The 15,184-nt window shown below is 41.8% G+C and overlaps 1 protein-coding gene across 1 annotated transcript in view; it reads right to left on the minus strand.

Moving 5' to 3' along the window:
• The window catches only part of ARHGEF37 (Rho guanine nucleotide exchange factor 37), a 148,132-nt gene that overhangs the window by 90,106 nt on the left and 42,842 nt on the right, over window positions 1-15,184 (minus strand). The window contains exons 2-3 of the mRNA XM_040344513.1: window positions 9,480-9,716; window positions 2,753-2,971 (exon numbers count right to left, since the gene is read on the minus strand). Coding sequence (XP_040200447.1) covers window positions 2,753-2,971; window positions 9,480-9,716 — 456 coding nt within the window. The remainder of the gene's footprint in view (window positions 1-2,752; window positions 2,972-9,479; window positions 9,717-15,184) is intronic.

Raw genomic sequence — 15,184 nt, forward strand, 5'->3', positions numbered from 1 at the left:
CTGCCACTCTCTAGATGTGCAAAGCTGGTAGAGACATCCCCAAAAAGACTTTCTGCTGTAATTGCAGCGAAAGGTGGTTCTACAAAATATTGACTCAGGGGGGCTGAATACAAATGCATGTCACACTTTTCACATATTTATTTGTAAAACATTTTGAGAACCATTTATTATTTTCCTTTCACTTCACAATTATGTGCCACTTTGTGTTGATCGATCACATAAAATCCCAAAAAAATACATTTACATTTTTGGTTGTATCATGACAAAATGTGGAAAATGTCAGGGGGTATGAATACTTTTTTAAGACACTGTATATACAGCTATAGAGATCAGATCAAAATAAGGGACAAATGAGGAGGAAAGAGGGATAGAGGGATTTTGTTCCAAATCAGGGACAGTTGGGAGCTATGATAATTTAGTGTTGGTGTGCAATATTTACCCTTTTCTATTTTGCTAGAAAAAGTCATCAGCATTTAGTGGGGCATCAATCCCAATGCCAGTCATAAAGTCCAGGCTTCAATTGTTAACCCATTCTCTGCCAGTGCCATTAGTACAGTGACAGTGTACAGCATTATCACTGATCACTGTATTAGTGTCACTAGCGATGTCAGTTTCATTTAGAGACCCTTTCAGACAGTGTATTTTAGTGCCAGAAAGGTCACATTATAGGTTGATGATCACTGCCATTACAGTATAGCCTCATTAGCTGGGTTAGACGGTATACCTTTCACACAAACCAATTGAGATAAACTTACTGGGATTTTTGTTTTTACCAAAAACATGTAGCAGAAAACATTTTGTCCAAAATTTATGAAGAAAAATTATTTTTATATGTTTTATAAGAAAGTAGAAAATATTGTTTTTGTTTTGTTTTTTTTCAACGTTTTCGGTAATTTTTCAATTATATAATAAAAATAAAACCCAGTGGTGATCAAATACCACCAAAAGCAAGCTCTATTTGTATGAAATAAATTATATACCGTATTTATCGGCGTATACCGCGCACTTTTTTCCCCTTAAAATAAGGGGAAAAACGTGGGTGCGCGTTATACGCCGATACCCGCTTCCCGCGCTCAGTTTGAATGCCTGCGCCGACATATACCGAGTGCAGTACACTCTGCTACATTCGGCCAGGCTCGGCTTCGCTCGTGCTCACGCATAAACGTCACAGAGCGTGAGCACGAGCGAAGCCGAGCCTGGCCGAATGCAGCCGAGTGTACTGCACGACGGTATATGTCGGCGCAGGCATTCAAACTGAGCGCGGGAAGCGGCGATTCGATGGGTAACAGCGCGGGAGGACACCACCGAAGCCGCAGACGGACGCCGGACCCGATGAGGCCGCCGCGCAAGACACCAAAACTGTAAGTACTAAAATGTTTTTTTTTTTACAGGAATGCGGGTCCACATTAGGGGTGCGCGCTATACGCCGGAGTGCGCAATACCTCGATAAATACGGTACATTTCATTTTCATGATTGCACGATTGCCAGTTAAAGTAGTGCAGTGCTGAATAGCAAAAAACGCTCTGGCCACAAAGGGGGTAAAAACTTTCCGGAGGGCAGGTGGTTAAAAATTTAGTGACACAATAGAGTATAAAGAAACAGCCAGAGCAAAAATCATCTAAATCATCAATATCCCTACTAGTACAGGTTGAACGACCATACTGCATATAGGTGAACTATGTTCGACTTGACCTTCTAGAAAGAAAAATATAACTTTAAAAACCCCAATTGATTTGAATGAAGGAAAAAAAAATGAAAAAATGTAAAACATGGTCAAAATTCCTACCATAGAGTTGCAAGTCCTTCCTGACATCTTATAGCAATTGTATAAATAATTGCATCAACACATTACTTCCTCAGATCTAGATACTGATGAAAGGTGGTGGGAAGGATAGAACACCCGTTGTCCTCCCAAAATCACATCCTCATGAGAGGAACAGGTAACCAAAAAGAAGCACTGTTGGCTGTTAAAAAGTTATTGCCAAATCTTCTTTCACTAGTCTGTTAGCTGGATTCATGTAGGGCGGCGTATGTTTCAGCCGGCGTAGCGTATTGTATTTACGCTACGCCGCTGTAAGTCAGAGAGGCAAGTGCTGTATTCACAAAGCACTTGCCTCCTAAGTTACGTCGGCATAGCGTAAATGGGCCGGCGTAAGCGAGCCTAATTCAAATTGTGAAGAGGTGGGCGTGTTTTATGTAAATAAACCATGACCCAACGTGATTGACTTTTTTAACGAACGGCGCATGCGCCGTCTGTGGACATATCCCAGTGTGCATTGCTCCAAAGTACGCCGCAAGGACTTATTGGTTTTGACGTGAACGGAAATTATGTCCAGCCCCATTCACGGACGACTTACGCAAACGACATAAAATTCGACACAGGAACGACGTCCATACTTAACATTGGCTAGGCCAGCTTTTTGTTGGACTAACTTTACGCCTGAAAAAGCCTTACGTAAACGGCGTACTTTTACTGCGACGGGCAAGCGTATGTTCCTGAATAGGCGTATCTCGCTGATTTACGCATTCTAGGCGTAAATCAGCGTTCACGCCCCTAGCGCCCGGCGGAACTAGACAGCTAAGATACGACGGCGCAGGCTGTCGTATCTTAGCTACATTTAAGTGTATTTAAATTTGAGAATACACTTAAATGTACGACAGTGCAGATTCAGAGTTACGACGGCGTATCTACTGATACGCCAGCTTAACTCTTTCTGAATCTAGCTATATATATTGATCTGGTTTACTTACTTGCTGGATGAATGACTCTGGGTCAGCTGATTTTCAGTGTCACTCACACTTTCCGTATCGCTAAATTCTGAGAAGTCATAATATTCTTCTTCATTGATAATTGTGTCATATATCCGCTCTTCATCTTCAGCGTTTTCAAGCTCTGAAGAGCAACCCTGATCATAGGATGAAATTTCTCTCCGGTCACTTAATGGGTAGTTGTCAGCAGCAGCAAAAGACCTGGGTACATAGCAAATCATAAACTTTGATGAGACAAATACAAAGAATGGAGACCATACCGTACAAATGTAATATCTGTAACTAGTGGGAAAAAAAATGTACAGGTAAAAATGAAAGGGATAATAAATATTTGTAATAACTCAAGGTTTCAGTAAGCAACAAGTAAACACGTTAGAAATTCTCAGTAAATAATGAACCATTATTTCATTTTCTCCTTAAAAAGGAATCAATGGTTTTACCACATACTGTATTCATTGTAGCTCGGTCTCCCTTGGTTAGAAAGGTGTCAATGTGTGTCCACTCTGAAGTATTTATGCGTATTACTATGTATGAGCAAAGTTTTATTTACCACCAAATGTGGGTGAAAAATCAGAAAACACTAACAAACTTGCTAATTTCTTCACTGCACTCATCGCAACAAATTACTTCAAGAAAAGATGGCAGAAAATTTGAGGCAACTTTGGACTTTCATTACTTGATTACAGTCTCAGACCTCGTACACACGACCAAACTTGGTGGGAGATATTTTTTTGCTGAGGAAACCGGTCGTGTGTACATTTTCATTGAGGAAACTGTCGAGAAACTCGACGAGCCAAAAAGAGAGCAAGTTCTCTATTTCCTCGACGGGAATGGAGAAACTTGCCTTGACGAGTTCCTCGACAGCCTAACAAGGAACTCGACGAGGAAAACGATGTGTTTCGCCCGTCGAGTTCCTCGGTCGTGTGTACGAGGCTTGAAACCTGTGATTTCACAAGGATCAGATGACAATCTAGCTGTCTTGAGGCACCTTAACCTCCCTGGCAGTATGATTATGTCAGATTTTAGGTACAATTATTTTGCATGGAAATTTGGCGTTTTATATTGTAGGCCTGTAATTCTTAGGAATAACTCACTTAAATCTGACCAAACAAGAGTCTAGTAGACATCTCAGGTATGATAAAGTTTGAAACACAAAATCATAAATTATAATATAATAAATAACTATAACAAATAATAATATAATAAAAATTATTCAATAATGTAATCATATCAAAAACATTGAAATTTGCTCAGTTGCAGAATTGATGCTGTCATTACTGTATATTAATATAATATACAGTAATCCTGATGACGCAGACTTGCGAAACGCGTAGAAGCCAGGTGGACAATGCACAGAGGGGGTACATCTGACCAGCGGAACCACAAGTGTAGCAGGAGCCGGGCGCGCAACCCAAAGACAAGCTGGTGAGCGGCTGTCCAAACCCGATACTGCCAAATACACCAGGTGCTGGTTAAAGCACCTCCTTTGTGAGTAGTTTGATTTTAAATATTTTTAAAGAAATAAACCTTTTTAAAACATACTATACTATGATGAGCCCCCTGTTTTTTGAGGCACAAAGGAAAATCTTGTGAGAGAGGAAAAGAGGACACGATCGATCATAACGGAATAAGGCTTTGGGCTTATTACCAGCTGGGGTCTGGTGAGTGTGTATTTCAGCAGTTGGTGGTGGTAGCACTTGTTTCCGTCGGGTGGAAGAGATAGCTGCACCCTAGATGTATGAGATATAACTCAAGGACAAATTACCACATAAAAACGTTTTCCCTTTACTGGATTCCAAACTGACAAGTTGCTGGTTTTCCAGGCAATCTTGGAGTTGTGTTATACAGGCACATGAACTTTAAAAAGCTTTTTGCACATATGTTATGACTTTGCACTTTATATCCATATTTATATATATATTTATATTAATTCAGATCTGTTTGTTGGTAAACTAGTTGCACACAGTATCACGTATATATCTCATATGTTTAACAGAATGAAATTTTGATATTTATTTAGTCACATGCTTGTGAGATTTTTTACTGTTATTTATTTACTTATTTAAATCTTGTTTGGTGGCACAGTAGTTGCACTTAGCACTACGCAATAGTACACGCTTGTGACAGCTGGATATTGCAATTTATTTACTTATTTATTTATTTGTATAGTTATTTATTGTGTTTTATAACGCATATCACTGCACTGGATTCAGCACTTTATTGTATTAGATTTAATTTACCATTTTGTGTCATTGCGTATTTAGACCAGCGCAGTAACCACATTCTTCTGCTTTCACTCATAAACCTTTTTGGAGGTTTACACAGTACCGCAGCAGGTCAATATAATATAACCTGTTTTTTGCGCCGGTGACAATCACATATATTTGTATACTGTATTTGTACTGTGTTTTAAATTTTTTGAATTTGGCGCCGATCTCCGCCGCCGTACGTCGTAACGTCGCAGGGAACGGAGCTCGGCGGCATTGAGTGAGGAGACAGCTCACTCACACAGTGGGGAGACATCGCAGGATCCAGGGGACAAGGTAAGTAACTCCCTGCCTGGATACTGTGATGCGATCCTGAGTCTGGCTCAGGGATACCGCTATTAGTACTGAAATTCTACCCCGAGCCAGACTCGGGCTTACCGCCAGGGAGGTTAAACAACTCCTTAAAACATTGGACCACCATACAAAAACCTAATAAGACAGATTTATTTTTTACTAATAAACTATTATTCCCCACAAGACAGATGCCTATTCACATAAAGAGGCATGCTCATAGGATATAATTATATGTGCATGCATGCATGCCAGATTGTGGAAAGACCTTTTCTGAGCCAGATCATTTTGTAATATTCAGCTACTATTCTATTTATGTCAAACTTTACACAGCTGGAAGATTGCAGGTCATTCATACCTGTCTTTAGAAGAAATCTGGTTCTGAAATGTGGAGGCTGCGTTTGTTGACCTCTTATGGAAATGCTAGAGACTGTCACGTGGATCTTCTTGCTTCAATACTTTGAGTAGATGACCCAGAATATGCAAGTAACGACTTCTGACATTTCTTTGACTTTTCTGATTTGTTGGTTTGCCCCAGGTTAAATTTTAGGAGTATTGAAAGTAAGAGTCAGCATACATTTAGGCAAGGACTTTAGCATCCCCCATTTCTCTTATATGGCAGGTTAATCACCATGCCCCGTACACACATGCTGGATTTCCAACGGGAAAAGTTCCCGTCAAAAATCCGAGGGGAAAGCCAAGAACCTGCTCAGTCAGTCTTTCCCCCTACACACAAGAGGTTTTCCCGACAGGATGGAGCTTTGGTTTGGAATCCCGGCCGTGTGTATGCTCCATTGCAGTTTTTTCCATAGAAAAACTGCCAAAAACTTTCGGGCAAAAGTCCGCCGTTTTTTCCGGCGGGAAAAAAGAGAACTGGCTCTCTTTTTTTTTTGTCCAGTGGTTTTTGGGCAGTTTTCTCGTCAGAAAAACACGGCCGGAGTTCCCGGCCAAAAGCTCTCCTCGCAGTTTTCCCGCCAGGAAAACCGGCCGTGTGTACGAGGCTTAAAGCGGGAGTTCACCCGAAATTTTTTTTTAAAAGGGGAATCGGAATTTTTTTTAAATCGAAGCAGTACTTACCGTTTTAGAGAGCGATCTTCTCCGCCGCTTCCGGGTATGGTCTTCGGGACTGGGCTTTCCTATTTAATTGACAGGCTTCCGACAGGCTTCGGACAGTCGCATACATCGCGTCACGAGTAGCCGAAAGAAGCCGAACGTCGGTGCGGCTCTATACGGCGCCTGCACACCGATGTTTGGCTACTTTCGGAAAATCGTGACGCGATGTATGCGACCGTCGGAAGCCTGTCAATCAAATAGGAACGCCCAGTCCCGCAGCCCATACCCGGAAGCGGCGTAGAAGATCGCTCTCTAAAACGGTAAGTACTGCTTCGATTTTAAAAAAAAATACCCGATTCCCCTTGACAAAATGAGCATCAATCTAATGTTAACAATTAACTTTTCAGGTGAACCTCCACTTTAAGAAATAAAATCGGTGTTGTGAACCCCTGCGCTGTGTGTATGGGATTGTGTTATGAAACTGTGTATCGGTTCAAACAAAAATGTATTCCAATATAGGTATGTGGGTTGCTGCAACCCTGAATTGTGTTCCCACAATGTAATCAAATAATTATGTAAAGTGGGATTGCGCAGACTAAAACAAATACGTTAAAATCAATGCATTACATAAATAAATGAACAACATGAGTGCAAGTATCAATTTTTCATAAAAGTCCAATATAAAGTGCAAGTGCTCATAGGGACTTCAGTGAGATCATAAATAAGTTGAAATAAAGTCCATGCTTCAAATGTGATATATAACAACCACCTCCTTCTTCTCAAATGGTATGTGTGTTTCATAAATGAATAGCAGTAAACTTCCACCATTCCCGTGCTCACAGAACTCTCACCTCATATAAAGTAAAACAAGCCTTTGAATAATATTCAATAAACTGGTATGCCGCTCTCCACCTCCAATAGGTACAATTCCCAGGGTTACTCTGTTAATAGTCACTTTAAGGCTGGGTTCACACCTATGCCAATTGGATTTCTCTGCATCCAATTCACATAGCAAGAGAATGTGACTGGTGCTCTATGGAGTGGGTTCACATATCTCCGGGGCAGCTGCGGGGCGCCCTGCACAGAAATGCTGTGTGCCTTTGTCTCCATTTCAGGGCCGAATTTAGGCAAAGATTCTGCCCTGTTTCATCCCTGAAACGGAGAACAGTCAAGCCTAATGCCCTGTACACACGATCGTTTTTTCCATCTAAATAAACTCTGACGGGTTTTTCAGACAGAATTCCGCTCAATCTGTCTTGCATATACACGGACACACCAAATTCCGACCGTAAAAAACGCGGTGACGTATAACACTACGACGAGCCTAGAAAAATTAAGTTCAATGCTTTTGAGCGTGCGTGCGTCCCGTGACCACGTCCCCTTGCGACGAAACGTTGGGCAGGCGACGTTCTGACGTCGCCGCGACACCAGCTGAACCCGGAAGACACGGGCAAACACATCGAGGAGCCGGCCGGCTCGATAATGTTATTCTATGCTCCAAACAATTGACTAATTGTAAGTGTGCATTTTTTATCTATCATTACATTTATCTTGGATTTTATACTATGCAAGTTTTCCTTTTCATGGTACATCTTCACATGTGAAAGTCTACAATAAGGAGTCCCCTGGTGGAGAGCTGTTGGGAAGTTATCTGTCTCATGCGTTTGCGATCTCCTAATCAGAGATCAATTCCATCTGGTAAGAGGCAGTAATATCTATGGTGAAGGCTTTTCTTTCCTCACGTTCTTCTGGATGTTGGGAGTTTCTTTTTGCACCGAATAATTCAGTTCTGGGATTCCACTGTCACTTTGTGGATTGTTCAATTTTTGGACTTTGTGAAACACACTTGTCACTGGGCTGTTGTTTTTTCATGTTCATTTATTTATAGGTTGTGGAACGTTTTCCTTTTTGCACTTTATTAATAAGTTTAAACCCATTCATTGGGTTTTCACCTATCTGGATTGCCAATATCTGGACTTATTAGTATTTACACTCATCACCGGGCTATTTTTTAGCTCTAACCCTTATATATATTAAATTTTTTTCACGATTAGTTTTTTTTTACAAATTTTTTATATAGGAAAGGGATCTCTATATAGTCACTTGTTATAGCGCAGCTTTTTTTGCATCCATTTCTGTTTTTAGTGTAATATAACACTTATAGTTGCTTGTTGATTAATTTAAATTTTGTTGGATGAGCGCAGTATTTTTTTTTTCTAGCATAAGAAGACGTGGCTGTATACAGTTACAAGTTTTGATTAAAACAGTTGTGCTGCACAGTTGTATAGTTCAAACACAGATAGTGTGTGTTTTGGAGCAAACGTCTATGAGCGTGCTTTGGGCTTAACTTGTTTTTGGGGAGTGGCTGACCTGGGGCTTTACAGAAGGCAGAGCTTGCTTCCATGCATTTCAGATCAGTGACCTTTTATTGAGTTGAATTAGAAAATGCAGCTATATGTCCGGGTTTTGGGTTGCTCTGAACTCTCAGGCCTCATACACACGACCGAGTTTCTCGGCAAAAACCAGCAAGAAACTTGCTGTTTTTTTTTTTTTTTTGCCGAGGAAACCGGTCGTGTGTACACTTTTCGACAAGGAAACTGTCGAGGATCCTGTCGAGCCAAAAAGCGAGCATATCTTCTTTTTCCTCAGCGGGAATGGAGAAATTTGGCTCGCTGAGATCCTCGACAGCCTAACAAGGAACTCGACGAGCAAAACGATGTGTTTCGCCCGTCGAGTTTCTCGGTTGTGTGTACGATGCTTCACTATCTGTGATTGGGGCATGCGCTCATGTTTTACCCAACCCCCAGCATATAACTGCGCACAGCCACATTGTCTAATTCATCTTAATGGACAGCTGTAGGTGGCAGCTGCAGGTCCTGTATGCTGTATGGCCGTGAGCATGAAGCTTATACCATTCCTGGTGCACGACCGCGTACAGTCACATCTTCTAATTCATCTGAATGGGGCGACTGTTTGTGGCAGCTGTGGGTCCTGGCAGAGTGATTGGGCAGGCTCTGCATGCTGTATGGCCCATGTATGGCCATGTGCATGAAGCCTTAAAGTGATGGGGAATGTGGTCAAAGTCAAACTCAACTTACCTTTTAGATGGGTTGTTTATTGATGTCAGGAGGTTTTCTAGACGTCTACTAAAATCTTCAGATCTGCTATTATTTTTCACATTTGATAAAGGAAATGCATCATTGGATTGACAATTCTGTTCCTCAGCATTCTGGTATGATCTGTGATATAAATCATGATGGTGCCAACCAGAAGGCTTAGTTATTTCAGAATGCTTATCGCTTGCAGCAGCATATCTTTCACTATATCTGTCCGACCTGGAGTGCACACAATGGAAGAAATAGAGCAAGATGAGAGGGATTTAGTATATTATGGAAAAAAATAGCAGGATAATCTAGATCACACTGAACATGTTTTTCACAAAGAGGGGTTTTAGTTGCATGCATTTACAAAAATATGAGAAGCTGCATGTTGACTTTGACTCATGCAGTTTCATTCCTCCTGCTGCAATCTCAATAAATTACAATATCAAGAATCCAACAAAACAAGTGAGACCTGCCCTGTAATCACCACAGTGGTGGGCAGGCCTACATTAATACTAAACTCTATATTAGGAAATACACATGGGGTTGATCTACTAAAGGCAAATAGTGCAGTTGCCCTCTGCAAGTGCAGTTGCTCCAGAGCTTAGTAAATGAGGTACAGTTTGACTTTGCAAAGAATACCCAATCACATGCAAGGAAAATAAAAAAACTGAATTTTTCCTTGCACCTGACTGGATGATGGAAGTCGGCAGAGCTTCCCCTCATTTATTAAGCTCTGGATGTCTTTGCTAAATGTCTTTAGTAAATCAACCTCATAGTGCTATAGATATCAGCATGTACCTTGATTACAGGTCTTTTTTTTATCTTTTAACCCTGTGGTTGTTTCAAAATCCTCCTTTGAACCCTTCCCCCCCTTGCCCTGTCTTCTGGCAGCTCCAATCCCCACTGTCAACAACAATGTGGCATAGTTCCTGCCACTGAAACTGATAATGGGGCACCATTTCCCCCCACTGACACCAATGATGGGGCAATAATCCTCCCATTGACACTAATGGTGGGGCACGATTTCTTCCACTGAAACCAATGATGGAGTACTATTCCTCTCACTAATACCAATGATGGGGCATTATTCCTCTCGTTGACACCAATGATAGGGTACTATTCCTTCCATTGACACCAATGATGGGGCATTATTCCTCCCACTGACATGAGGACATCTTCTACACCAACTGGCCACAGTCCGACCCCCCCTAAAGTTTGAAGGACAGTAACTGGACCTTTTTTTTACACCCCCATGGTATAGAGATTTGCCAACAGACATTCACGTCTAAAAATTATAAAAAGTTCACAGGTGAGTCAACCACTTGACTGAAGTTTTACTTTTACTAAACTTAAGAGATATACAATACTAGGTTTGTCCAACTGTCATGGCTATTGGCTAATAGCCAGCCAAATGTTGATATTATACAGTATATCCTGCAAAGTGTACTATAAACAAATGCATACAAGTGGAATAATTGTTAGTGGATGAGTCAACCCACAGTCTTAACAATATAGTACATAGCAATGGGTTATTAATGTATCCACAACTGTGTAGTCAATAGAGAATCTAAAGGACCCCATTATGGGTTTTCCAAAGCAGATGCTGCTTTCTTTCAGACACTCGCCCTCTCTAAATTAAATTGCATATATCCTTCTGTGTGGAATTTGGATTCAGAAAAAGGGTGGTTCTACAAAGTTGATTGGTAAATTGAATTCTCTACAACCAAAGTGCCCATACATCAAAATCAAAATTTGGCAAGTCCCTCCTGAACCAGCCGAATTTCAATCCAGGTGTGGCCGGCTTTAGGGTCTACTTTAACCACTAAAGCCCCGGAAGATTTGGCTACCCAATGACCGGGCCATTTTTTCGCTATTTGGCACTGCGGCGCTTTAACTGACAATTGCTCGGTCGTGCAAACCCAAACAAAATTGACTTCCTTTTTTTCCAACAAATAGAACTTTCTTTTGGTGATATGTGATCATCTCTGCGATTTTTTTTTTGTGCTATAAACAAAAAAAGAGAGAAAAAACACAATATTTTGTACTAAATTTGTATACTAAATATCCCCATTTTTTAAAAAAAAAAAGGGTGAATTTTTTCTCAGTTTAGGCCGATATGTATTATTCTACATATTTTTGGTAATAAAAATCGCAATAAGCGTATATTGATTCATTTGCGCAAAAGTTATAGCATCTAAAATATAGGGGATAGATTTATAGCATTTTTATTATTATTCTTTTTTTAACTAGTAATGGCGGCGATCTGCGATTTTTATTGGAACTGCGACACTATGGTGGACACATCGGACACTTTTGACACATTTTTGGGACCATTGGCATTTTTTACAGCGATCAGTGCTATAAAAATGCACTGATTACTGTAAAAATGTCACTGGCAGGGAAGGGGTTTACACTAGGGGGCGATCAAGGGGTTTATTGTGTTCCCTAATGTGTGTTTCAACTGAAGGGGGATGGGACTGACCTAGAGGAAATTATAGATCGTTGTCTCTAGCTATTAGGAACTCACGATCTGCATTTCCTCAGCCCACAGAACAGGGATGTGGGTGTTTACACACCCACATCCCTGTTCTGCCTTTCGTGCCCAGGGATCGCTCCCGGCCAGCGGTCATCGCGACAGCCGGTCACGAGCATCGGCACTCCCATGATGCAGCGGGTGTGCGCGCCTGCTAGCCAGCTTAAAGCGACCGACGTACAGCTACAATGGTTCGCCCAGCGGAGCCAACCTGCCGCAGTATAACTGCAGCGGCCGGTCCGAAAGCGGTTAAAGTGGAACTTTAGCCATAAAAAATATTGTTCTTTAGCAAGGAACACATTCACCAGCCACTTTATTAGGAACACCTGTTCAATTGCTTGGTAACACAAATTGGCCAATCACGTGGTAGCAGCTCAATGCATTTAGCAATGTAGATGTGGCGAAGATGACATGCTGAAGTTCAAACCGAGCAGCAGCATGGGGAAGAAAGGGGAATTAAGGGCCAGATTCACATAGAAGTGCGGCGGCGTAACGTATCCTAGATACGTTACACCGCCGCAAGTTTTCATCGCAAGTGCCTGATTCACAAAGCACTTGCAATGAAAACCTACGCCGGCGGCCTCCGGCGTAAGCCCGCGTAATTCAAAGGGGCGTGTGCCATTTAAATTAGGCGCGCTCCCGCACCGGACCTACTGCGCATGCTTCATTTCGAAATTCCCGCCGTGCTTTGCGCGAAGTGATGTCATTTTTTCGAACGGCGACGTGCGTAGCGTACTTCCGTATTCCCGGACGTCTTACGCAAGAATTTTTTTTTTGAAATTCGACGCGGGAACGACGGCCATACTTTAACATGGGCTGTGTAAAGTCAGGGCAGCTAAAACGACGACTAACTTTGCGACGGGAAACTAGACTAGCAGCGACGTAGCGAACGCGAAAAACCGTCGTGGATCGCCGTAAGTACTAATTTGCATACCCAACGCTGGATTACGACGCAAACTCCCCCCAGCGGCGGCCGCGGTATTGCATCCTAAGATCCGACAGTGTAAAACAATTAAACCTGTCGGATCTTAGGACAATCTATGTGTAACTGATTCTATGAATCAGTCGCATAGTTAGGAAGCCCCTAAAACAGAGATACGACGGCGTATCAGGAGATAGGCCGTCGTATCTCTTTTGTGAATCTGGCCCTAAGTGACTTTGAACATGGCATTGTTGTTTGTGCCAGATGGGCTGGTCTGAGAATTTCATAAACTGCTGATCTACTGGGATTTTCACACACAATCATCTCTAGGGATTACAGAGAATGGTCCAAAAAAGAGAAAATATCCAGTAAGTGTCAGCTTTGTGCACAAAAATGCCTTGTTGAAAACAAAGGTCCAAGAAGAATAGGCAGACAGCAGCAGAAGACCACACCGGGTGACATAAAACTGAGGCTACAATTCACACAGGCTCACCAAATTTGTGTTCCCTAGATGTGTTATAACTGTATGGGGATGTGACTGACTGTAGGAGGAGATATATTGTTGTTCCTACTTAGTACACACCAATCCCTGTGCTGGCGCTCGTGCCCGTGATCCCATCCAATCAGCAAGTTTTTCCGATCCTGTTTTGAGCGGATCTGGTCGGATCGGATGGCAGACGGGTGTCAGGCTGACATCCGCCTGCCCATAGGAGTCAATGAGCGGCCTGCTCGGATCCACCTAAAAAACAGACAGGTGGATCCGAGTGGGCTTAACGTGTGAAAAGGGGCATGAAGTTCCACTTTAAACTATTATCAATAATGGAGATAAGAATAGCCTGGAAAAGATGCAAAATTAGCAGAAAGCGCCACTCGCTGGCTGGACATACAGTATGAAATTTTCATACAAAATAGTTCCTATTTACTCAACTAAAAAAGGTAGTATTTAAAAAAAAAAAATTGTTTTGAACATAATAATTTTTTTTTAATAAAGTATATAAACTGTTCCCTTTCAACTACACTTGCCGTAAAATACTGTATATGTGGAGGCTGCCATTTTCCTCTGAAATGACTAGTTGCTTGGCTGTCATGCTAATGAAATACTTTCTGAGTCACTGAATTTCCCATTATAATGACTGAATAATGAGGCCAAACATGTAGATCTCTAATGATCCTAATTAATAATAAAAAAAAAATCATAGCATTGGAATGCAATTATCTTTATGTAAGGCTGAATGGAATGCCTGCAGACGTGATTATCAGTGATACGGTGGCTTCATTAGCTGCAGTAGATGAGTAGGCCTGTGCTTTGGGACTGCTATTTTTATTACGGGTAGGGCTCATGAATTAGCTGGTGCAGCCTGCCGCAGCCGCTCAGTCTCCACCCATGATAAGGCCTTATGATTTTGAGTCATCTGCTCTACACAACAGGACATTGTTGCACAATGGCCAGTAACAACAAACAATACACTGACATCCAGCAAACAGCCTACGGGTCTGTTAGGAGGAATAATAGAATACGCTTTCCTAGCAATTCAATGAAATGCCATTCTCTGCACAGCAGTGGAAAATAATGCTGCTTTTAAGATGATCAAATTCTCCATAATTATAGTAACTACTGACTGAGAACAATTTTCCTGCTGCAGTCTGATATATACTCAGCATCCTTGATTCCAGGGACAGGATTTCATCCTTTGTTCCTATTTGTTCTTTGTATTTTTTATCTTTGGAAATGTCCCTGCTTAAAAAAAAAATGCTCTAATGTACGAGAAATGTCTTCTGTTACATTACTGGCTGCTTCCGGCATCTGTGTCTGTAGCCATAAACGTGTCTGCTTTGCCAGTTGTTTCTGTTGGTTCACTGGAGAGGGTGGCGCACACATATACCTCAACACTAACTTAAACCCCAACTTCAGGAAAAGTTCTTATAACTAAAGCCTACCAAGGCTGAAACGCGTTGTCATTTTTGGATTACTGTAGGTTTCCTGACCAGCTGCCGCAGTTATACTTCGGCAAGTTGGCTCCCCTGGGCAAGCCATCATAGCTTTACGTCACATTCTTTAAGACTCTGTAGCAGGCGAAGGCACAAGCACCTGTAGCGTGTCACCGGACCCGACGCGTGTGCCCGGCGGGCGTGATGATCGTCGGGCACCTGCGATCGTCATGACAGAGCGAGAATCAGGATCTGTGCGTGTAAACACACAAATCCCAGTTCTGTCAGGGGAGAGGAGACAAATTCTGTGTTCCT

This window comes from Rana temporaria, chromosome 3 (assembly GCF_905171775.1).
Source record: "Rana temporaria chromosome 3, aRanTem1.1, whole genome shotgun sequence".
Classification (NCBI taxonomy): Eukaryota; Metazoa; Chordata; class Amphibia; order Anura; family Ranidae; genus Rana; species Rana temporaria.